Consider the following 24,744-nt stretch of genomic DNA (forward strand, 5'->3'; position numbering starts at 1 on the left):
ATACATTTATCAGCCTGATACCAGTTGCCACTACTGCATTTAAGGCTGTACTTACATCATACGGTAACAGCAGTATTTTCTTAGTCAATTCCATTCCCAGAAAATAAAGTACTGCACATACCTCATTTGCGGAGGACCCCGCATGCTATTCCCAGTTTCTGAAGTTACCCCACTCCTCAGAATGTCGAGAACAGCCAGTGGATCTTAGTTACGCCTGCTAAGATCATAGAAAAAAAAACGCAGGCAGTTTCTTCTTCCAAATACTGCCTGAGATAGAAAAACAGCACACTCCGGTGCCATTTAAAATAACAAACTTTTGATTGAAGAATAGTTAAGTAAAAACTCCAGCTCCTCTCGCAACCTCCTTCTTTGTTGAGGGTTGCAAGAGAATGACTGGATATGACATGTGAGGGGAGGAGCTATATAGCAGCTCTGCTTGGGTGATCCTCTTGCAACTTCCTGTTGGGAAGGAGAATATATCCCATAAGTAATGGATGACCCGTGGACTGAACACACTTAACAAGAGAAATGGTTGTTCTATAATATGCTAAACGGCTCTCACAAACAAACACAGACCAGCTGCTAGCAGAATGCGGAATAAGGTCTGCCAGATATATGTTGATTATATGAAAAAAGTTGACATTGAAGATAAAATAGTGTTTTCATAAACTTTTTAATTCTAATATTTAATGTACATGATCTTGCAAGCTAGAAACTATGAGAACTACCACAGATGGCCACACTGTTTTATAGGAGAATTCATATAAAACTTCTTGCAAGACTCTTTGTAGGGGAACCCTAGACCTGAAGAAAACAAATCTCAATCGACCAGTGAAGAACATAATTGGGTGTGAGATCTTTTTAGGAAAAAATAACACTATTTGCATTTTAACATTCATTAAAGTGAATTTAAAGTTTAAAGGGACATGAAACCCACATATTTTCTTTCATGATTCAGATAGAGAATAAGATTTTAAACAACTTTCCAATTTACTTATATCATTTAATTTGCTTCCTTCTCTTGTTATCCTTTGCTGAAAGGTTTATCTAGGCAAGCTCAGAAGCAGCAGATATCATAGGTTCTAGCTGTTGATTGGTGGTCGCATATATATATTGATTGTGATTGGCTCACCCATGAGTTCAGCTAGAAACCATTAGTGCATTGCTACTCCTTCAACAAATGATACCAATAGAATTAAAGAAATTAGATAATAAAAGTAAATTAGAAAGTTGTTTAAAAATGTATTCTCTATCTGGATCATGAAAGAAAATTTTGCGGTTTCATGTCCCTTTAATGAATGAGTGCCCAGTATCTAAAAATAATCTTAAAAACAGGGGCACTTTCATTTATTAAACTGTACAAAGACGCTTATTTTTAAAAATACCTTTACATTATGGTCCACATAACGCCGATCCTCCGCCTGCAGCTCCTGCATTCTTAAGCAGAATGACGACGAATCCGGCTTTCTCCAATCGCTGTGTGCCCCTTTTGGTATCCAGCTCGTGAGGCACGCAACGATTGGAGGAAGCCGGATTGTCTTCGATATGCTAATGTAAGTAGCAGATGGGGGCAGAGGATCAGCGTTATGTTTACCATAACGCAAAGGTAAGTATTTTAAAAAAATAAGTGTGTTTGCAAAGTGTAATGAATGAAAGTGTCCCTGTTTTTAAGAGTATTTTTAGATACCGGGCACTTATTCATTAAGCTTTACAATCACTTTAAAATACCATACTTTTGACTGATGTTAAAAATATTCAAATTTTTCATTCAGAAAGGAAGATATATCATTAAAGTCAACTAAAACAATGTCACTCATACGGAGGGGACTTGTGAAGAGTTTGCCACTAGGAAGGAGATAAGGTCAGTTATGCTTTAACAATACAGTATGTGCGATTAATATATATTTTTTACACCTGGATGCTTATAAGTTGCTCAAGGCTCATTTACCTACTGAAACATACTTTATGACTTATGGATAGTTTTCTAAAAGGTGAAGAGATACAATTAGCAAGTTTGTCCATATTCCTAAAACCTGAAAAGGGCATTTATTCAAAATTAATATATCTTGATTTAAGTTTATTCATTAAATAATAGTTAGAAATGGTAGTAGAGTCTAGTAGAGTTAGGAAACTAAAATGAAGAATGTCAGCTGTTAGTTAGATAGCAGAAGTCTGAATAGACAAAGCATGCACAGTTATAAGCAATTGCGATGATTGGGAGCAGAGCAGAACCAATACTTAGCAGAGAGGATTATGCATAATAGATGTCAACAACTCTGCTGTTACCTTGGGAGGAGGCACCTCCGACTCCATTCTCACCCAGGGTCCCCTCTCAGGCCAGTTCGAGGGGACACCAGCATCAGGGGAGGGGTCAGAACTCTGGCGAACCAGATTGCCCCGAGAGTTATTAGGGAGCACAGCAGCTTGGCGGGTGGTGATGGGAGCAACAGGTGGATCTTGCAAGGAGCTGGGTCTTGGGGTAGGTTTGAGGACGGCACGGGTCTGTGGAGTGGTGCGGAGAGGCTGATGGAAGGAGTGAAGGTATGGAGGAATGGAAGTATGAATGAATAAATGAATAATGAATGCATAACTCTACTGCTCTTCGTCTTTATAAAAACATAGTGTGCACCCTTCACGCTTTTGAAACATAAGTAGAGAACATAGGCGATGGAACCACCCTATTCCGAGATTTATTAATTTAGATTTTCTTAAATAACATACAGAAAAAGGCAAAAAAACTAAATAAAAAAAAAAACCTTTTCCAGCTAGATTTATTAAGCCATTAGACATATAAATTTATCTATGCATTTGTTTCATTGTTTTTGCACTGGTTCACTTAACCTTGGTCCATAGTAAAATTTTAAATTTGAAGTTGAGATTTATAAAAGCCTTAGCCACAGAATATAAAAGTTGAATGATACAACTAGTTCTTTTATTATCAAACTTTTATATTGCCTATCAAGTTCTCACTGAAAACAATGTAGGATACACACACACAGACATAGAAAACATGCACAAACTTGGAATTTTGGTTGAGAATAATGTAAGCATAATCATCTTTTTGTTCTCAGAGTAATACAATAATATGAAAGATCATAATGCTGTATCTATTTTCTTTTAGCAATCACTTATACTTAAATTGATAATGTTTTATTCCATGATCACTTGTCATGTTAGTCCTTAAAATATATTGACTGCTCACCTTGTGTTCCTGGATTTCTGGAATCCTTTGTGTAGGAGGTGTCTGTGTAGGTGTTCCTGTAGAATCCACAGAGTTGAGCTTTGTGACAGAGAGTGGGGAGTTCTGCTTGTTAAGTCTTGAACGCTCTTCCACCTGAAAAGATACAAAAAGCAGAGGCAGTTAAGAGATTGCTGGTAAAATGTAAGATTTAAATCTTAGGAGACTGACCTCAGTCTGTGTTTAAATAAGAATTCTCTCTAAAACACTAAGTATCAAACCAACAAATTTTTACGTATCCTACATGATCCAATCTGTCATCTAAAAATATCTCTGAACTCTTTAATTTATTGAATAAGATTACATGGGCTTGTGTTAGAAAATACCTTATAAATTACTGGTTAATTTCGACCTGGAAAACTACCATAGATAATAGAAATAGCCCTTGATAGTATCATAAGAGAGACTATCAAAAGAGATGCATACTATGAAAAAAAAGTATTCAAAGATTGATAAATTACATTTTATATTTGAATATTTCACTGAATAATTTGTAAAATATGGAAAATTTGAAGCTATATTGGGATGGTTTAATGAAGGTTAAGAATGGACATCCTTATTTGGTATTGGTTGATATCTAGAGAACATTTAATATTCCTATTTTCTTTGTTACCATGGCAACACATTTAACAAAGAAAAAGGTTCAGTGCAAGCAACCAAATGGAAAAAAGCAAGATAAAACAATTTGTTTCAAGGCTTTATTTACACATTGAAATATGGATTGTTGGAATTTGTATAAAAAATTTCAGCTGTGTCTTGGTTACCCAGCATGTAATGCTTTGCAGTTGTATGCAGCCAACAATGTATTCTTACTTTTGATCAGCATTCAAGTATTATGCTGAGCACAAGAGAGGTTTCCTTTGTATAATGCATTTGTAATGTGACTGTTCTTGACAGCACTTAAATGTGAATACAATAGTGTTAACTAGCAAACATCCTTTTTATTAGATATGCTCATTCAAGCACTTTGGTTGCTTACAAATGCAGCGTCAGATTTAAACTGTGAAAGTGCAACACAATGAGATCTAGATATGCCCAGGTCTCAGTGTGTGGCACTTTCACAAGAATAAATCTAGTTAAGAAAAGGAGGCGAATGTTCCACATATGTAACCGAAGTGCACAAATGTACATATCTACTTTTTTATTTCTAAATTTCATCCAGTTAGCCAACCACTACTTTAAGGCAACAGAGGTGACATTTAAATTAAAATGATGTATAATTATGTGAAATGCAATCCACTTATTTGCTTTTCTTGTAATTTAAATCTGCAAAAAAAAAAAAAATGTTTCACTGCCCCAGAGAATCAAAACTCTGACACTCTTAAATGTTGCAAGTGATTTCTTGATCAATGCCAAGGAGAGAGGAACAATATTCAAATATATGCTGCTGGACTGCAAAATTATGTTCATAAGTTGAGTTAACAAAATTACAGATTTACATTTTTTAAAACATTTATTTATGGAGGGGGGGGGGGTTGTGCTTCTCTAATCCTATGGGCAGCCTTTCCTTGAGGGTAATCGAGATGTGTCTCTACTAAGATTCAGATGAACCTCGTAGCTTATGCTAAGTAACATAATTTATGTAAGAACTTACCTGATAAATTAATTTCTTTCATATTGGCAAGAGTCCATGAGCTAGTGACGTATGGGATATACAATCCTACCAGGAGGGGCAAAGTTTCCCAAACCTCAAAATGCCTATAAATACACCCCTCACCACACCCACAATTCAGTTTAACGAATCGCCAAGTAATGGGGTGATAAAAGAAAGGAGTAAAAAGCATTAAAAAAAAAGGAATTTGGAAATAAATTGTGCGTTATACAAAAAATCATAATCACCATAAAAAGGGTGGGTCGCATGGACTCTTGTCAATATGAAAGAAATGAATTTATCAGGCAAGTTCTTACATAAATTATTATTTCTTTCATGTAATTGGCAAGAGTCCATGAGCTAGTGACGTATAGTAATACCCAAGATGTGGAACTCCACAGTTAGAGTCACTAGAGAGGGAGGGATAAAAATAATAACAGCCTTTTTCCATTGAAAAAATTAATCCACAACCCAAAATTTTTCATAAATGAAAAGAAAAAAACTTAAACATAAGCAGAGGAATCAAACTGAAACAGCTGCCTGAAAAACTTTTCTACCAAAAACTGCTTCCGAAGAAGCAAATACATCAAAACGGTAGAATTTAGTAAATGTATGCAAAGAAGACCAAGTTGCTGCTTTGCAAATCTGATCAACTGAAGCTTCATTCTTAAAAGCCCATGAAGTGTAATTCTCTGAGATGGGCCTGACCCGACTCCAAATAAGCCTGATGAATCAAAAGCTTTAACCAAGATCCCAAGGAAATGGCAGAAGCCTTCTGACCTTTCCAAGAACCAGAAAAGATAACAAATAGACTAGAAGTCTTCCTGAAATCTTTAGTAGCTTCAACATAATATTTCAAGGCTCTTACAACATCCAAAGAATGTAAGGATCTCTCCGAAGAATTCTTAGGATTAGGACACAAAGAAGGAACAACAATTTCTCTATTAATGTTGTTAGAATTCACAACCTTAGGTAGAAATTTAAATGAAGTCCGCAAAACTGCCTTATCCTGATGGAAAATCAGAAAAGGAGATTCACAAGAAAGAAGATAATTCGGAAACTCTTCTAACAGAAGAAATGGCCAAAAGGAACAACACTTTCCAAGAAAGTAGTTTAATGTCCAAAGAATGCATAGGCTCAAAAGGAGGAGCCTGTAAAGCCTTCAAAACCAAATTAAGACTCCACGGAGGAGAGATTGATTAATGACAGGTTTGATATGGACCAAAGCCTGTACAAAACAGTGAATATCAGGAAGCTTAGCAATCTTTCTGTGAAATAAAACAGAAAGAGCATAGATTTGTCTTTCAAGGAACATGCAGACAAACCTTTATCCAAACCATCCTGAAGAAACTGTAAAATTCTAAGAATTCTAAAGCAATGCCAGGAGAATTTATGAGAAGAAGACCATGAAATATATGTCTTCCAAACTCGATAATAAATCTTCCTAAAAACAGATTTACGAGCCTGCAACATAGAATTTAATCACTGAGTCAGAGAAACCTCTATGACTAAGCACTAGGCGTTCAATTTCCATACCTTCAAATTTAATGATTTGAGATCCTGATGGAAAAACAGACCTTGAGACAGAAGGTCTGGTCTTAAAGGAAGTGGACAAGGTTGGCAACTGGACATTCGAACAAGATCCACATACCAAAACCTGTGAGGCCATGTTGGAGCTACCAGCAACACAAACGATTGTTCCATGATGATCATGAGATCACTCTTGGAAGAAGAACTAGAGGCGGGAAGATATAAGCGGGTTGGTAACACAAAGGAACTGCTAACGCATCCACCGCCACAGCCTGAGGATCCCTGGACCTGGACAGGTACCTGGGAAGTTTCTTGTTTAAATGGGAAGCCATCAGATCTATTTCTGGAAGACCCCATATCTGAACAATCTGAGAAAACACATCTGAATGGAGCGACCACTCCCCCGGATGTAAAGTCTGACGGCTGAGATGATCCGCTTCCCAATTGTCTATACCTGGGATATGAACCTCAGAAATTAGACAGGAGTTGGATTCCGGCCAAGAAGTATCAGAGATACTTCTTTCATAGATTGGGGACTGTCAGTCCCACCCTGATGATTGACATATGCCACAGTTGTGATTGTCTGTCTTAAAACAAATTAACGGTTCTCTCTTCAACAGAGGCCAAACCCGAAGAGCCCTGAAAATAGCACAGAGTTCTAAAATATTGATTTACCTCGCCTCTTGAGATTTTCAAACCCCTTGTGCTGTCAGATCCCCAGACAGCTCCCCAACCTGAAAGACTTGCATCTGTTGTGATCACAGTCCAGGTTGGACGAACAAAAGAGGCCCCTTGAACTATACGATGGTGATCTAATCACCAATTCAGAGAAAGTTGAACATTGGGATTTAAGGATATTAATTGTGATATCTTTGTAAAGTCCCTGCACCATTGATTCAGCATAGAAAGCTGGAGAGGTCTCATATGAAAACGAGCAAAGGGGATCGCGTCCGATGCTGCAGTCATGAGACAAGCTGAAACCAATTTTAATTGTCTCTTGTCTGTTAGAGACAGAGTCATGGGCACTGAATCTATCTGGAAACCTAAAAAGGTGACCCTTGTCTGAGGAATCAAGAAACTTTTTGGAAAATTGATCCTCCAACCATGTCTTTGAAGAAACAACACTAGTTGATTTGCGTGAGATTCTGCAGAATGTAAGAGCTAGTACCAAGATATCGTCCAAATAAGGAAACACCGCAATACCCCGTTCTCTGATTACAGAGAGTAGGGCACTGAGAATCTTTGAAAAGATTCTTGGAGCTGTCGCTAGGCCAAATGGAAGAGCGACAAATTGGTAATGCTTGTATAGAAAAAAGAATCTCAGAAACTGATAGTGGTCTGGATGAATCGGAATATGAAGATATGCATCCTGTAAGTCTATTGTGGACATATAATGCCCTTACTGATCAAAAGGCACAATAGTCCTTATAGTCACTATTTTGAAAGTTGGCACTCTTACAAAACGATTCAAAATTTTCAGATCCAGAACTGGCCTGAATGAATTTTCTTTCTTTGGGACAATGAATAGATTTGAATGAACCCCAGACCCTGTTCCTGAAACGGAACTGGTTTGATTACCCCTGAAAGCTCCATGTCTGAAACACACTTCAGAAAAGCCTGAGCCTTTACTGGATTTGCTGGGAATACGCAAGAGAAAAAATCTTCTCACAGGAGGTCTTACTCTGAATCCTATTTGGTACCCTTGAGACAATACTCTGAATCCATTGATTTTGGACAGAATCTGCCCAAATGCTTTGGAAGAATCTTAATCTGCCCCCTACCAGCTGAGCTGGAATGAGGGCCGCACCTTCATGCAGACTTGGGGGCTGGCTTTGGTTTCTTAAACGGCTTGGATTTACTCCAACTTGAAGAAGGTTTCCAAATGTAACCAGATTCTTTGAGGGAAGGATTGGGTTTCTGTTCCTTATTTTATCGAAAGGAACGAAAACAGTTAGAAGCTTTAGATATACACTTAGGTCTTTTATCCTGAGGCAAAAAAACTCCCTCCCCCCAGTGACAGTTGAAATAATTGAATCCAACTGAGAAACAAATAAATGATTACCTTGGAAAGAAAGAGATAGTAATCTAGACTTATATACCATGTCAGCATTCCAATATTTGAGCCACAAAGCTCATCTAGCTAAAATAGCTAAAGACATAAATTTAACATCAATTTTGATGATATCAAAAATAGCATCACAGATAAAATGATTAGCATGTTGAAGCAAGCGAACAATGCAAGACAAATTAGCATTTATTTCCTGTTGCGCTAAACTTTCCAACCAAAAAGTTGATGCAGCTGCAACATCAGCCATTGAAATGGCAGGCTTGAGAAGATAGCCAGAATATAAATAAGTTTTCCTTAGATAAGATTCAAGTTTCCTATCTAAAGGGTCCTTAAAGGAAGTACTATCTTCCATAGGAATAGTAGTACGTTTGGCAAGAGTAGAAATAGCCCCATCAACTTTGGGGATCTTTTCCCAAAACTCCAATCTAAATGCTGGCAAAGGATACAATTTTTTTAAACCTTGAAGAAGGAATAAAAGTACCACCAGGCATATTCCATTCCTTAGAAATCATATTAGAAATAGCATCAGGAACTAGAAAAACCTCTGGAGTATCCACAGGAGGTTTATAAACAGAATTTAAACATTTACTAGTTTTAGTATCAAGAGGACTAGTTTCTGCAATATCCAATGTAATCCAACACCTCTTTTAACTAGGAACAAAAATACACCATTTTAAATAAGTAGATCTGTCAGTGTCAATATCTGAGGAAGGATCTTCTGAATCGGATAGATCCTCATCAGAGGAGGATAATTCAGTATGTTGTTGGTCATTTGAAATTTCATCAACTTTATGAGAAGTTTTAAAAGACCTTTTACGTTTATTAGAAGGCGGGATAGCAGACAAAGCCTTCTGAAACACATCAGCAATAAAATCTTTTATAGTCACAGGGATATTATGTACATTAGATGTTGAAGGAACAACAGGCATTGTACTATTACTGATGGATACATTCTCTGCATGTAAAAGCTTATCATGACAACTATTACATACCACAGCTGGAGATATAATCTTCACAAATTTACAACAGATACACTTAGCTTTAGTAGAACTGTTATCAGGCAGCAGGGTTCCAACAGTGATTTCTGAGACAGGATCAGATTGAGACATCTTGCAAATTTAAGAGGAAAAAAACATAATTTATGCTTACCTGATAAATTCCTTTCTTCTGTTGTGTGATCAGTCCACGGGTCATCATTACTTCTGGGATATAACTCCTCCCCAACAGGAAATGCAAGAGGATTCACCCAGCAGAGCTGCATATAGCTCCTCCCCTCTACGTCAGTCCCAGTCATTCGACCAAGAAACAACGAGAAAGGAGTAACCAAGGGTGAAGTGGTGACTGGAGTATAATTTAAAAGATATTTACCTGCCTTAAAACAGGGCGGGCCGTGGACTGATCACACAACAGAAGAAAGGAATTTATCAGGTAAGCATAAATTATGTTTTCTTCTGTTATGTGTGATCAGTCCACGGGTCATCATTACTTCTGGGATACCAATACCAAAGCAAAAGTACACGGATGACGGGAGGGATAGGCAGGCTCATTATACAGAAGGAACCACTGCCTGAAGAACCTTTCTCCCAAAAATAGCCTCCGAAGAAGCAAAAGTGTCAAATTTGTAAAATTTGGAAAAAGTATGAAGCGAAGACCAAGTTGCAGCCTTGCAAATCTGTTCAACAGAGGCCTCATTCTTAAAGGCCCAAGTGGAAGCCACAGCTCTAGTGGAGTGAGCTGTAATTCTTTCAGGAGGCTGCTGTCCAGCAGTCTCATAGGCTAAACGTATTATGCTACGAAGCCAAAAAGAGAGAGAGGTAGCAGAAGCTTTTTGACCTCTCCTCTGTCCAGAGTAAACGACAAACAAGGAAGAAGTTTGGCGAAAATCTTTAGTTGCCTGCAAGTAGAACTTGAGGGCACGAACTACATCCAGATTGTGTAAAAGACGTTCCTTCTTTGAAGAAGGATTTGGACACAAGGATGGGACAACAATCTCTTGATTGATGTTCCTGTTAGTGACTACCTTAGGTAAGAACCCAGGTTTAGTACGCAGAACTACCTTGTCTGAGTGAAAAATCAGATAAGGGGAATCACAATGTAAGGCTGATAACTCAGAGACTCTTCGAGCCGAGGAAATAGCCATTAAAAACAGAACTTTCCAAGATAACATTTTTATATCAATGGAATGAAGGGGTTCAAACGGAACACCCTGTAAAACGTTAAGAACTAAGTTTAAACTCCATGGTGGAGCAACAGCTTTAAACACAGGCTTGATCCTAGCTAAAGCCTGACAAAAGGACTGGACGTCTGGATTTTCTGACAGACGTCTGTGTAACAAGATGGACAGAGCTGAAATCTGTCCCTTTAATGAACTAGCTGATAAACCCTTTTCTAAACCTTCTTGTAGAAAAGACAATATCCTAGCGATCCTAACCTTACTCCAGGAGTAACCTTTGGATTCGCACCAGTATAGGTATTTCCGCCATATTTTATGGTAAATCCTTCTGGTAACAGGCTTCCTAGCCTGAATCAGGGTATCAATAACCGACTCAGAAAAACCACGTTTTGATAAAATCAAGCGTTCAATTTCCAAGCAGTCAGCTTCAGAGAAGTTAGATTTTGATGTTTGAATGGACCCTGTATCAGAAGGTCCTGTCTCAGAGGTAGAGACCAAGGCGGACAGGATGACATGTCCACTAGATCTGCATACCAAGTCCTGCGTGGCCAAGCAGGTGCTATTAGAATTACTGATGCTCTCTCCTGTTTGATTTTGGCAATCAATCGAGGAAGCAGCGGGAAGGGTGGAAACACATAAGCCATCCTGAAGTTCCAAGGTGCTGTCAAAGCATCTATCAGAACTGCTCCCGGATCCCTGGATCTGGACCCGTAGCGAGGAAGTTTGGCGTTCTGGCGAGACGCCATGAGATCTATCTCTGGTTTGCCCCAACGTCGAAGTATTTGGGCAAAGACCTCCGGATGAAGTTCCCACTCCCCCGGATGAAGAGTCTGGCGACTCAAGAAATCCGCCTCCCAGTTCTCCACTCCCGGGATGTGGATTGCTGACAGGTGGCAAGAGTGAGACTCTGCCCAGCGAATTATCTTTGATACTTCCATCATTGCTAGGGAGCTTCTTGTCCCTCCCTGATGGTTGATGTAAGCTACAGTCGTGATGTTGTCCGACTGAAACCTGATGAACCCCCGAGTTATTAACTGGGGCCAAGCCAGAAGGGCATTGAGAACTGCTCTCAATTCCAGAATGTTTATTGGAAGGAGACTCTCCTCCTGATTCCATAGTCCCTGAGCCTTCAGAGAATTCCAGACAGCGCCCCAACCTAGTAGGCTGGCGTCTGTTGTTACAATTGTCCAGTCTGGCCTGCTGAATGGCATTCCCCTGGACAGGTGTGGCCGATGAAGCCACCATAGAAGAGAATTTCTGGTCTCTTGATTCAGATTCAGAGTAGGGGACAAATCTGAGTAATCCCCATTCCACTGACTTAGCATGCATAGTTGCAGCGGTCTGAGGTGTAGGCGTGCAAAAGGTACTATGTCCATTGCCGCTACCATTAAGCCGATCACCTCCATGCATTGAGCTACTGACGGGTGTTGAATGGAATGAAGGACGCGGCATGCATTTTGAAGTTTTGTTAACCTGTCTTCTGTCAGGTAAATCTTCATTTCTACAGAATCTATAAGAGTCCCCAAGAATGGAACTCTTGTGAGAGGAAAGAGAGAACTCTTCTTTTCGTTCACTTTCCATCCATGCGACCTTAGAAATGCCAGAACTAACTCTGTATGAGACTTGGCAGTTTGAAAGCTTGAAGCTTGTATTAGAATGTCGTCTAGGTACGGAGCTACCGAAATCCCTCGCGGTCTTAGTACCGCTAGAAGGGCACCCAGAACCTTTGTGAAGATTCTTGGAGCCGTAGCCAATCCGAATGGAAGAGCTACAAACTGGTAGTGCCTGTCTAAGAAGGCAAACCTTAGATACCGGTGATGATCTTTGTGGATCGGTATGTGAAGGTAAGCATCCTTTAAATCCACTGTGGTCATGTACTGACCCTCTTGGATCATGGGTAAAATAGTCCGAATAGTTTCCATTTTGAACGATGGAACTCTTAGTAATTTGTTTAGAGTCTTTAAATCTAAGATTGGCCTGAAAGTTCCCTCTTTTTTGGGAACCACAAACAAGTTTGAGTAGAACCCTTGTCCTTGTTCCGACCACGGAACCGGATGGATCACTCCCATTGTTAACAGATCTTGTACGCAGCGTAGAAACGCTTCTTTCTTTATCTGGTTTGTTGACAACCTTGACAGATGAAATCTCCCTCTTGGGGGAGATAATTTGAAGTCTAGAAGGTATCCCTGAGATATGATCTCTAGTGCCCAGGGATCCTGAACATCTCTTGCCCAGGCCTGGGCGAAGAGAGAGAGTCTGCCCCCTACTAGATCCGGTCCCGGATCGGGGGCTCTCGGTTCATGCTGTCTTTGGGGCAGCAGCAGGTTTCCTGGCCTGCTTGCTTTTGTTCCAGGACTGGTTAGGCTTCCAGCCTTGCCTGTAACGAGCAACAGCTCCTTCCTGTTTTGGTGCAGTGGAGGTTGATGCTGCTCCTGTTTTGAAATTCCGAAAGGGACGAAAATTAGACTGTCTAGCCTTAGCTTTGGCCTTGTCTTGAGGTAGGGCGTGGCCCTTACCTCCCGTAATGTCAGCGATAATTTCTTTCAAACCGGGCCCGAATAAGGACTGCCCCTTGAAAGGTATATTAAGTAATTTGGACTTAGAAGTAACATCAGCTGACCAGGATTTTAGCCACAGTGCCCTGCGTGCCTGTATGGCGAATCCTGAGTTCTTAGCCGTAAGTTTGGTTAAATGTACTACGGCCTCCGAAATGAAAGAATTAGCTAGTTTAAGGACTCTAAGCCTGTCCGTAATGTCGTCTAGCGTAGAGGAACTAAGGTTCTCTTCAAGCGACTCAATCCAAAATGCTGCCGCAGCCGTAATCGGCGCGATACATGCAAGGGGTTGTAATATAAAACCTTGTTGAACAAACATTTTCTTAAGGTAACCCTCTAATTTTTTATCCATTGGATCTGAGAAAGCACAGCTATCCTCCACCGGGATAGTGGTACGCTTAGCTAAAGTAGAAACTGCTCCCTCCACCTTGGGGACCGTTTGCCATAAGTCCCGAGTGGTGGCGTCTATTGGAAACATCTTTCTAAATATTGGAGGGGGTGAGAACGGCACACCGGGTCTATCCCACTCCTTAGTAACAATTTCAGTTAGTCTCTTAGGTATAGGAAAAACGTCAGTACTCGCCGGTACCGCAAAGTATTTATCCAACCTACACAGTTTCTCTGGTATTGCAACAGTGTTACAATCGTTGAGAGCTGCTAAGACCTCCCCTAGTAGTACACGGAGGTTCTCCAATTTAAATTTAAAATTTGAAATATCTGAGTCCAATCTGTTTGGATCAGAACCGTCACCCACAGAATGAAGCTCTCCGTCCTCATGCTCTGCGAGCTGTGACGCAGTATCAGACATGGCCCTAGCATTGTCAGCGCACTCTGTTCTCACCCCAGAGTGATCACGCTTGCCTCTTAGTTCAGGTAATTTAGACAAAACTTCAGTCATAACAGTAGCCATATCTTGTAATGTTATCTGTAATGGCCGCCCAGATGTACTAGGCGCCAAAATATCACGCACCTCCCGGGCGGGAGATGCAGGTACTGTCGCGTGAGGCGAGTTAGTCGGCATAACTCTCCCCTCGCTGTTTGGTGAAATTTGTTCACATTGTACAGATTGACTTTTATTTAAAGTAGCATCAATACAGTTAGTACATAAATTTCTATTGGGCTCCACCTTGGCATTGGAACAAATGACACAGATATCTTCCTCTGAGTCAGACATGTTTAACACACTAGCAAAAAACTTACAACTTGGTTATAATCTTTTTTAGCAAAAAACGTACTGTGCCTCAAAGAGGTACTAACGATTAAATGACAGTTGAAATAATGAACTGAAAAACAGTTATTGCATCAAATTTTAAAACAACACAACTTTTAGCAAAGGTTTGTTCCCATTAGTAAAAAACAACACTAATTAAATTTGTACATAAGAAAACAAAACAACGTTTTTTTTATACACAGTCACTATAAGAATTCTCACAGCTCTGCTGAGAGAATTTACCTCCCTTCAAAGAAGTTTGAAGACCCCTGAGATCTGTCAGAAATTAACCGGATCATGCAGGACATATAAAAGTAGCTGACTGGAATTTTTTGATGCGTAGCAAAGAGCGCCAAAAACGGCCCCTCCCTCTCCCACACAGCAGTGAAGAGAAACGAAACTGTCACAATTAAAGCAAAAAACTGCCAAGTGGAAAATAATGCCCAAACATTTATTCACACAGTACCTCAGCAATGTAAACGATTCTACATTCCAGCAAAAACGTTTAACATGAGAATAGTTATTAAAAGGATTAGTGACCTTAACACAGTAGTTCCGGTGAAATACCATCCCCAGAATACTGAAGTGTATACATACATGTCATTTTAACGGTATGGCAGGCTTTTCTCATCAATTCCATTCAGAAAATAAAAACTGCCACATACCTCAATGCAGATTCATCTGCCCGCTGTCCCCTGATCTGAAGCCTTTACCTCCCTCAGATGGTCGAGAACAGCAATATGATCTTAACGACTCCGGTTAAAATCATAGTAAAAAATCTCTGTCAGATTCTTCCTCAAACTCTGCCAGAGAAGTAATAACACGCTCCGGTGCTATTTTAAAATAACAAACTTTTGATTGAAGTCATAAAAACTAAGTATAATCACCATAGTCCTCTCACACATCCTATCTAGTCGTTGGGTGCAAGAGAATGACTGGGACTGACGTAGAGGGGAGGAGCTATATGCAGCTCTGCTGGGTGAATCCTCTTGCATTTCCTGTTGGGGAGGAGTTATATCCCAGAAGTAATGATGACCCGTGGACTGATCACACATAACAGAAGAAAAACCATATAAAGCAAAATGATCAATTTCCTTATATGTCAGTTTCAGGAATGGGAAAAAATGCAAACAGCATAGCCCTCTGACATAGAAAAAGGCAAGAGGCATATAGGAATGGGGTTTTAAATAATGAAATTATTTGGCGCCAAGTATGACGAACAACGCAAAATGAATTTTTTTTGGTGCTAACAACATCCGGAAATGACACACTCGTGTCATTACAGACGCAACCTTGTGCAAGGAAACCCAGCGTCAACTAAGACGCCAGAAATGACGAATTTGCATCACCGGACGTACCTTTGTGCCAAAAAAAATTCTTATGCCAAAAATGACGCAATAAACAGCAGCATTTTGCGACCTCGCGAGCCTAATTTTGCCCGTGAAAATAAAATAAAAAATCAGTCAATTTGAAAAAAAAGACTATACCCTAGGTAAGAAAAATATTTTCCTAAATATGTTTTTTCCCAAAAATGAAACCGATAGTCTGCAAAAGGAAATATACATACACCTGACTAATGGCAAATATAAGTACAATACATATATTTAGAACTTTATAATAATACATAAAGTGCCAAACCATAGCTAAGAGTGTCTTAAGTAATGAAAACATACTTACCGAAAGACACCCATCCACATATAGCAGATAGCCAACCCAAAACGGTTATCAGTAGAGGTAATGGAATATGAGAGTATACTGTCGATCTGAAAAAGGGAGGTAGGAGATAAATCTCTACGACCGATATCAGAGAACCTAAGAAAAAGATTTCCCGCAAGGAAAGCCATAGAATTCAATAGGTGATATTCTTCACATCCCTCTGACATACACTGTACTCTGAGAGGAATTGGGCTTTAAAATGCTGAGAAGCGCATATCGACGTAGAAAATCAAGCACAAACTTACTTCACCACCTCCATAGGAGGCAAAGTTTGTAAAACTGAATTGTGGGTGTGGTGAGGAGTGTATTTATAGGCATTTTGAGGTTTGGGAAACTTTGCCCCTCCTGGTAGGATTGTATATCCCATACGTCACTAGCTCATGGACTTGCCAATTACATTAAAGAAATATAATTACTACTAATTATATGAATGCTTCTTGAGTAAGTATTTTTGGACGTAAATAGATTAAAAGGTACTTCAGAGTGTGTCCAACATTCTGCAGCAAGAATGCAGTCTCTACTTCAGGTACCTGTGGGGTATATAGTCTTGTACCTCGTTGAACTAGATAGAAACCTACCAGAAAGGTTGATGGCATGCCCCCCATGTAAACTTAAATTACTGCCATCAGTTCACATACAGCCAGGATCTATTTTGTTTGAAAGAACAATCAAGAAAGTGCAAGGGCAGATGTTCTAATTGTATTACAACTAGTGTGAACAATGGGTTTAAATTGTTTTTGCATGTGTGAGAAAAAGTTTTCAAATTGTGTTTTGGTGAAGCTCCCTATACCACCCCTGCAAAAGAGTACCATTCTTTCTTTTTACAGAGCATCACCAAAACACATTAATTAAATAAAATACCTACAATTATCTACAATTAAACCTAACACTACACTATCAATAAATTAATTAAATAAAATACCTACAAATAAATACAATTAAATAAACTAACTAAAGTAAAAAAAATAAAAAAAGAACTAAGTTACAAAAAATAAAAAAATAATTTACAAACATTAGAAAAAGATTACAACAATTTTAAGCTAATTACACCTACTCTAAGCCCCCTAATAAAATAACAAAGCCCCCCAAAATAAAAAAACGCCCTACCCTATTCTAAAATACAAATAGAAAAGCTCTTTTACCTTACCAGCCCTTAAAAGGGCCTTTTGCGGGGCATGCCCCAAAGAATTCAGCTCTTTTGCCTGTAAAAAAAAAACATACAATACCCCCCCAACATTACAACCCACCACCCACATACCCCTAATCTAACCCAAACCCCCCTTAAATAAACCTAACACTAAGCCCCTGAAGATCTCCCTACCTTATCTTCACCACGCCGGGTATCACCGATCCGTCCAGAGGAGCCTCCGAAGTCTTCATCCAAGCCCAAGCGGGGGCTGAAGAAGTCCATCATCGGGCTGAAGTCTTGATCCAAGCGGGAGCTGAAGAGGTCCATCATCGGGCTGAAGTCTTGATCCAAGCGGGCGCTGAAGAGGTCCATCATCGGGGTGAAGTCTTCTATCAAGCGGCATCTTCAATCTTCATCCATCTGGAGCGGATCCATCCTCTTCTACCGACGCCTACTCGCCGAATGACGGTTCCTTTAAATGACGTCATCCAAGATGGCGTCCCTCGAATTCCGATTGGCTGATAGGATTCTATCAGCCAATTGGAATTAAGGTAGGATAATTCTGATTGGCTGATGGAATCAGCCAATCAGATTTAAGTTCAATCCGATTGGCTGATCCAATCAGCCAATCAGATTGAGCTCGCATTCTATTGGCTGATTGGATCAGCCAATCGGATTGAACTTGAATCTGATTGGCTGATTCCATCAGCCAATCAGAATTTTATTACCTTAATTCCGATTGGCTGATAGAATCCTATCAGCCAATCGGAATTCGAGGGACGCCATCTTGGATGACGTCATTTAAAGGAACCGTAATTCGGTGAGTAGGCGTCGGTAGAAGAAGAGGATGGATCCGCATTGGCTGGAAGAAGATGGCTCCGCTCCGGATGGATGAAGATTGAAGATGCCGCTTGATAGAAGACTTCAGCCCGATGATGGACCTCTTCAGCGCCCGCTTGGATCAAGACTTCAGCCCGATGATGGACCTCTTCAGCCCGATGATGGACTTCTTCAGCCCCCGCTTGGGCTTGGATGAAGACTTTGGAGGCTCCTCTGGACGGATCGGTGATACCCGGCGTGGTGAAGATAAGGTAGGGAGATCTTCAGGGGCTTAGTGTCCTACCCTATTCTAAATTAAAAAAGTGTCCTACCCTATTCTAAATTCTAAATGCCCTACCCTATTCTAAATTAAAAAAGTTCAAAGCTCTTTTACCTTACCAAACCCTTAAAAGGACCTTTAGTGGGGCATGCCCCAAAGAATTCAGCTGTTTTGCCTGTAAAAAAAACACATACAATACCCCCCCCCAACATTAAAACCCACCACCCATATACCCCTAATCTAACCCAAACCCCCCTTAAATAAACCTAACACTAAGCCCCTGAAGATCTTCCTACCATATCTTCACCTCGCCGGGTATCACACCGATCCGTCCTGGCTCTGAAATCTTCATCCAAGCCCAAGCGGGGGCTGGCGATCCATAATCCGGCGGCTGAAGAGGTCCAGAAGAGGCTCTAAAGTCTTCATCCTATCCGGGAAGAAGAGGCGATCCGGACCGGCAACCATCTTGATCCAAGCGGCATCTTCTATATTCATCCGATGACGACCGGCTCCATCTTGAAGACCTCCATCGCGGACCCATCTTCTTCTTCCGACGACTTCCCGACGAATGACGGTTCCTTTAAGGGACGTCATCCAAGATGGCGTCCCTCGAATTCCGATTGGCTGGTAGGATTCTATCAGCCAATCGGAATTAAGGTAGGAAAATATGATTGGCTGATGGAATCAGCCAATCAGAATCAAGTTCAATCCGATTGGCTGATCCGATCAGCCAATCAGATTGAGCTCGCATTCTATTGGATAATCGGAACAGCCAATAGAATGCGAGCTCAATCTGATTAGCTGATTGAATCAGCCAATCGGATTGAACTTGATTCTGATAGGCTGATCAGAATTTTCCTACCTTAATTCCGATTGGCTGATAGAATCCTATCAGCCAATCGGAATTCGAGGGACGCCATCTTGGATGACGTCCCTTAAAGGAACCGGCATTCGTCAGGAAGTCGTCGGAAGAAGAAGATGGGTCCGCGTTGGAGGTCTTCAAGATGGAGCCGGTCGTCATCGGATGAAGATAGAAGATGCCGCTTGGATCAAGATGGTTGCCGGTCCGGATCGCCTCTTCTTCCCGGATAGGATGAAGACTTTGGAGCCTCTTCTGGCCCTCTTCAGCCGCCGGATTATGGATCGCCAGCCCCCGCTTGGACTTGGATGAAGATTTCGGAGCCTGGAACGATCGGTGATACCTGGCATGGTGAAGACAAGGTAGGAAGATCTTCAGGGGCTTAGTGTTAGGTTTATTTAAGGGGGGTTTGGGTTAGATTAGGGGTATGTGGGTGGTGGGTTGTAATGTTGGGGGAGTATTGTATGTTTTTTTTTACAGGCAAAAGAGCTGAATTCTTTGGGGCATGCCCCGCAATAGGCCCTTTTAAGGGCTGGTAAGGTAAAAGAGCTTTTCTATTTGTATTTTAGAATAGGGTAGGGCATTTTTTTATTTTGGGGGGCTTTGTTATTTTATTAGGGGGCTTAGAGTAGGTGTAATTAGCTTAAAATTGTTGTAATCTTTTTCTAATGTTTGTAAATTATTTTTTTATTTTTTGTACTTTAGTTAGTTTAATTGTATTTATTGGTAGGTATTTTATTTAATTAATTTATTGATAGTGTAGTGTTAGGTTTAATTGTAGATAATTGTAGGTATTTAATTAATTTATTGATAGTGTAGTGTTAGGTTTAATTGTAGATAATTGTAGGTATTTAATTAATTTAATGATAGTGTAGTGTTAGGTTTAATTGTAACTTAGGTTAGGATTTATTTTACAGGTAATTTTGTAATTATTTTAACTAGGTAGCTATTAAATAGTTTTTAACTATTTAATAGCTATTGTACCTGGTTAAAATAAATACAAAGTTGCCCGTAAAATAAATATTAATCCTAAAATAGCTGCAATATAATTATTATTTATATTGTAGCTATATTAGGGTTTATTTTACAGGTAAGTATTTAGCTTTAAATAGGAATAATTTATTTAATAAGAGTTAATTTTTTTCGTTAGATAAAAATTATATTTAACTTAGGGGGGTGTTAGTGTTAGACTTAGTTTTAGGGGTTAATACATGTAATAGAGTAGCGGTGAGGTCCGGTCGGCAGATTAGGGGTTAATACTTGAAGTGAGGTGTCGGTGATGTTAGGGAGGGCAGATTAGGGGTTAATACTATTTATTATAGGGTTATTGAGGCAGGAGTGAGGCGGATTAGGGGTTAATAACTTTATTATAGTAGCGGTGAGGTCCGGTCGGCAGATTAGGGGTTAATAAGTGTAGGTAGGTGGCGGCAGATTAGGGGTTAATAATTGTAGGTAGGTGGCAGTGACGTTGGGGGCGGCAGATTAGGGGGTAATAAATATAATATAGGGGTCGGCGATGTTAGGGGCAGCAGATTAGGGGTACATAGGGATAACGTAGGTTGCAGAGGCAGATTAGGGGTTAAAAATAATATGCAGGGGTCAGTGATAGCGGGGGAGGCAGATTAGGGGTTAATAAATGTAAGGTTAGGGGTATTTAGACTCGGGGTACATGTTAGGGTGTTGGGTGCAGACGTAGGAAGTGTTTCCCCATAGGAAACAATGGGGCTGCGTTAGGAGCTGAACACTGCTTTTTTGCAGGTGTTAGGTTTTTTTTTCAGCTCAAACGGCCCCATTGTTTCCTATGGGGGAATCGTGCACGAGCACGTTTTTTAAGCTGGCCGCGTCCGTAAGCACCGCTGGTATTGAGAGTTGCAGTGGCGGTAAATTATGCTATACGCTCCCTTTTTGGAGCCTAACGCAGCCCTTCTGTGAACTCTAAATACCAGCGATATTTAAAAGGTGCGGGGGAAAAAAAGCACGCGTAGCTAACGCACCCCTTTGGCCGCAGAACTCTAAATCTAGAGGTAAGATTTTTTAGATTGTTCCTTCATTTGCAGTGCTGAATTTCTAACTTTTGTTGTATCTTTTTCGTTTAAGGCTTCCTCTATTTGTTGTATTCAGCTGCCAACATCTGATGGACTTTCATATATAATATATTGCCATACATTGAAATGTTGCGGTTTGTTTTTACATATATGTATACTATATATTTTATCTATTGTTTAGAGGTGTAGCACAGGGATTTGATTCTTTATTTTTGTATATAAGAATATACATATTTGTAGCAATAACACAGTCCCCATAGACTGTAAAAAAACGGCACTGAAAAGGGCCTTTACATATCTAACACCCCACATCTGCAAACGTTAAGCAATTAAAACTGCTTTGTGTAGTAATGTTAAACAAAAATAAAAATGCTGATATATTTTATACTTTATTTTGGGGTCAATTGGGGGACATTTTTAAAATTAACCAGAGGTCTGACCTCTGGTTAATTTTCAGAGCACCAATTGCTACTCAGAGCTTGCAGTAGCATTAACCACCCACTTGTAATGGCTGGTTATTTAACCTGCACCCGCAAACGGATGAATTTGCCCATTTATAGGCACACGTTAAATTAGAGGTCCACTTGTAATCTAGCCCAATGTACAATGGGAGCATCAAGTAAAAGCGGTAGATCTCAAGACTGTGTAATTGACCTCTTTGAAGAATTAATATAAGCAAAACCTTGAAAAATAAAGAATGATTAAAAGCTCTTGCACCCATTTCAAATTCAAGCCCAGATTTGTACGCTAAATAAAAAGGAAATTTCAGCTGCTGCAAAAATATGTCTTACAGTGTAAGTGTTAGGTAAAAGCAGAAAATGATAACATTTTTCCCCAGCAAAGTTGGATACACATAAAAAAGAAAAGGGAATTCTGATCATAAAGACGTTAGGGTAAATTCTAAGTGTGATTACCTCACAAAGACTTGGGGGAAACTTGGCAAAGCCTTTGAAGTACTAAGCCTGGCCATAAAGCCATCAATCCTGCCCAGCTTTGTAGTAAGTCTTACAAAAATAACTATATAGTGAGGTAACTATCTAGTGAGGAAGCAAAAACCTCAGTCTGAGGGTACCACAGCCTGCAAAACGTTTCTCCCGAAAGCTGCTTCAGCCGAAGCAAAAACATCAAACTTGTAAAAATCTGAAAAAGTATGTAAGGAGGACCAGGTAGCTACCTTACAAATCTGATCCATAGAGGCCTCGTTCTTAAGGGCCCAAAAGGAAGCCACTGCTCTAGTGGAATGAGCCGTTATCCTCTCAAGATGACAATGTCCCGCTGTCTCGTAAGCTAAGTGGATGACACTCCTTAACCAAAAAGATAGGGAAGTCGAAGTAGCCCTCTGCCCCTTACGCTTCCCAGAATAGACAAGATTGTCTAAACTCCTTAGTAGCCTGAAGATAGAACTTCAAAGCACGAACCACATCCAAATTGTGAAGTAAGCATTCCTTCAATGAACAGGGATTAGGACATAAGGAAGGAACCACAATCTCCTGATTGATGTTGCGATCTGACACAACCTTAGGAAGAAAACCAAATTTAGTAGGTAAAACTGCCTTATCTGCATGAAAAATCAGATAAGGGGGCTGACATTGCAAGGCAGAGATCTCAGAAACTCTGCGCAGAGGCAAGAGCCAATTAAAAGAGAACCTTCCAAGGTTTAATGACATTAATTTAATGTCAACGGAATGCGGAAGCTCAAACGGAACCTGTTGCAAAACCTGAAGTACAAGGTTTAGGCTCCAAGGAGGAGCCCCAGATCTAAACACAGGTCTGATCCTTTCAGAGCCTTAAAGGACTGCACATCTGGAAGCTCAGCCAGTCTCATGTGCAATAAAACCCACAGAGCCAAAATCTGTCCCCTCAGGGAACTAGCAGAAAGGCCCTTCTCAAGCCCATCCTGGAGAAAAGTTAAGATCCTTGCAACCTTAACTGTGTGCCAGGAAAAAACATGTTCTTTACCCCAGAATAAGTAGGTCCTCCACACCTTGCGGTAGATACGCAGAGTAGCTGGTTTAGGAGCTTGAATAAGAGTATCAATGACGTTCTCAGAGAAACCTCTCTTGGCTAAGACTAAGCGTTCAATCTCCACACAGTCAGCCTATGGACCTTGTATCAGCAGGTCTCTGCGAAAAGGTAACTTCCACGGAGAAGATGAGGACATCCCCACTAGATCCGCAAACCACGTCCTTTACGGCCACGGTGGGGCAATCAGGATTACTGATACCCGCTCCTGCTTGATGCAGGTCACCACTCGAGGAAGAAGTGGTAATGGAGGAAAAAGATATAGGAGTTTGAAACTCCAGGGCACTGCTAGTGCATCTATTAGATCCGCTTGGGGATCCCTCTACCTCGACCCGTACCTGGGTAGCTTGGTATTGAGAAGGAACGCCATGAGATTTATCTCCGGCGTCCCCCACTTGCTACATATCTCTGCAAACACCTCGGGATGGAGAGACCATTCGCCTGGATGGAAGGATTGCCTGCTGAGAAAATGCGCCTCCCAGTTGTCCACACCCGGAATGTGGATCGCTGACTGCTTACAGCTGTGGGCCTCCGCCCACTCCAGAATCAGAAATACTTCCTTCATCACCAATAAACTTCTCGCTCCCCCCTGATGGTTGATGTAAGCCACCGAGGTTATATTGTCCGATTGGAATCTGATAAACTGGGACGAACCAAGAAGTGGCCAAGCCTTTAAGGCCTTGAAGATTGCCATTAGTTTGAAAATATTGATTGGGAGGGAGGACTCCTCCTGAGTCCACAACCCATGTGCCTTCCGGGCACCCCAAACAGCTCCCTGAATGGATCCCGAGAACAAGGGGAGACGACACCCAACCCACAAGGAGCAACCGGGCATCATCTAGGAAAAGAAACATCTCCCAAACATCATGCAACAGCACCGAAAAAGACAGCTGAAGACAAAGTCCTCAAAACATCAGAACTCAGAGACTGAGCAAACAGAAAATTACAAGCAGCAAACTCAGAAAATAAACATCTGAGTTCAGTAACATGCTGCCATCAGTAGGAAGACACGGAGAAAACACTATCCATAAGGAAGAAGCGACCCAAGATAGAAATTGCACAACCTCCAAGACAGAGGACACTCTCCAGGCAATCCAGGCTGCCAAGCCTACTAACAGAGCTCAAAGGGGGAGAGGCACAGAACCTCTAAAAAAGGAAATTTATGCTTACCTGATAAATTGATTTCTTCTACGTTACTTGTGGGATATTATCCTCCTGCTAACAGGAAGTGGCAAAGAGCATCACAGCAGAGCTGTGTATATAGCTCCTCCCTTCCCTCCACCCCCAGTCATTCGACCCAAGGTTTTAGGAAGAGAAAGGAAAAGCTTAAAGGTGCAGAGGTGACTGAAGTTGTAAAAAAATAAAATCTGTCTTAAAATGATAGGGAGGTCCGTGGACTCGTATCGTAGAAGAAATCAATTTATCAGGTAAGCATAAATTTCCTTTTCTTCTACAAGATACGACAAGTCCACGGATTTCATCCTTACTTGTGGGATACAATACCAAAGC

General features: G+C 40.5%; 1 protein-coding gene across 4 annotated transcripts in view; it reads right to left on the reverse strand.

The window, feature by feature from the left end:
- The window catches only part of MINK1 (misshapen like kinase 1), a 675,211-nt gene that overhangs the window by 237,394 nt on the left and 413,073 nt on the right, over positions 1-24,744 (reverse strand). For all 4 annotated transcript variants that reach the window (XM_053718325.1, XM_053718327.1, XM_053718326.1 and 1 more), the window contains 2 exons: positions 3,203-3,334; positions 2,287-2,523 (listed from right to left, as the gene is read on the reverse strand). In XM_053718325.1, the coding sequence (XP_053574300.1) occupies positions 2,287-2,523; positions 3,203-3,334 (369 nt within the window). The remainder of the gene's footprint in view (positions 1-2,286; positions 2,524-3,202; positions 3,335-24,744) is intronic.

The sequence above is a fragment of the Bombina bombina genome, chromosome 6 (assembly GCF_027579735.1).
Source record: "Bombina bombina isolate aBomBom1 chromosome 6, aBomBom1.pri, whole genome shotgun sequence".
Classification (NCBI taxonomy): domain Eukaryota; kingdom Metazoa; phylum Chordata; class Amphibia; order Anura; family Bombinatoridae; genus Bombina; species Bombina bombina.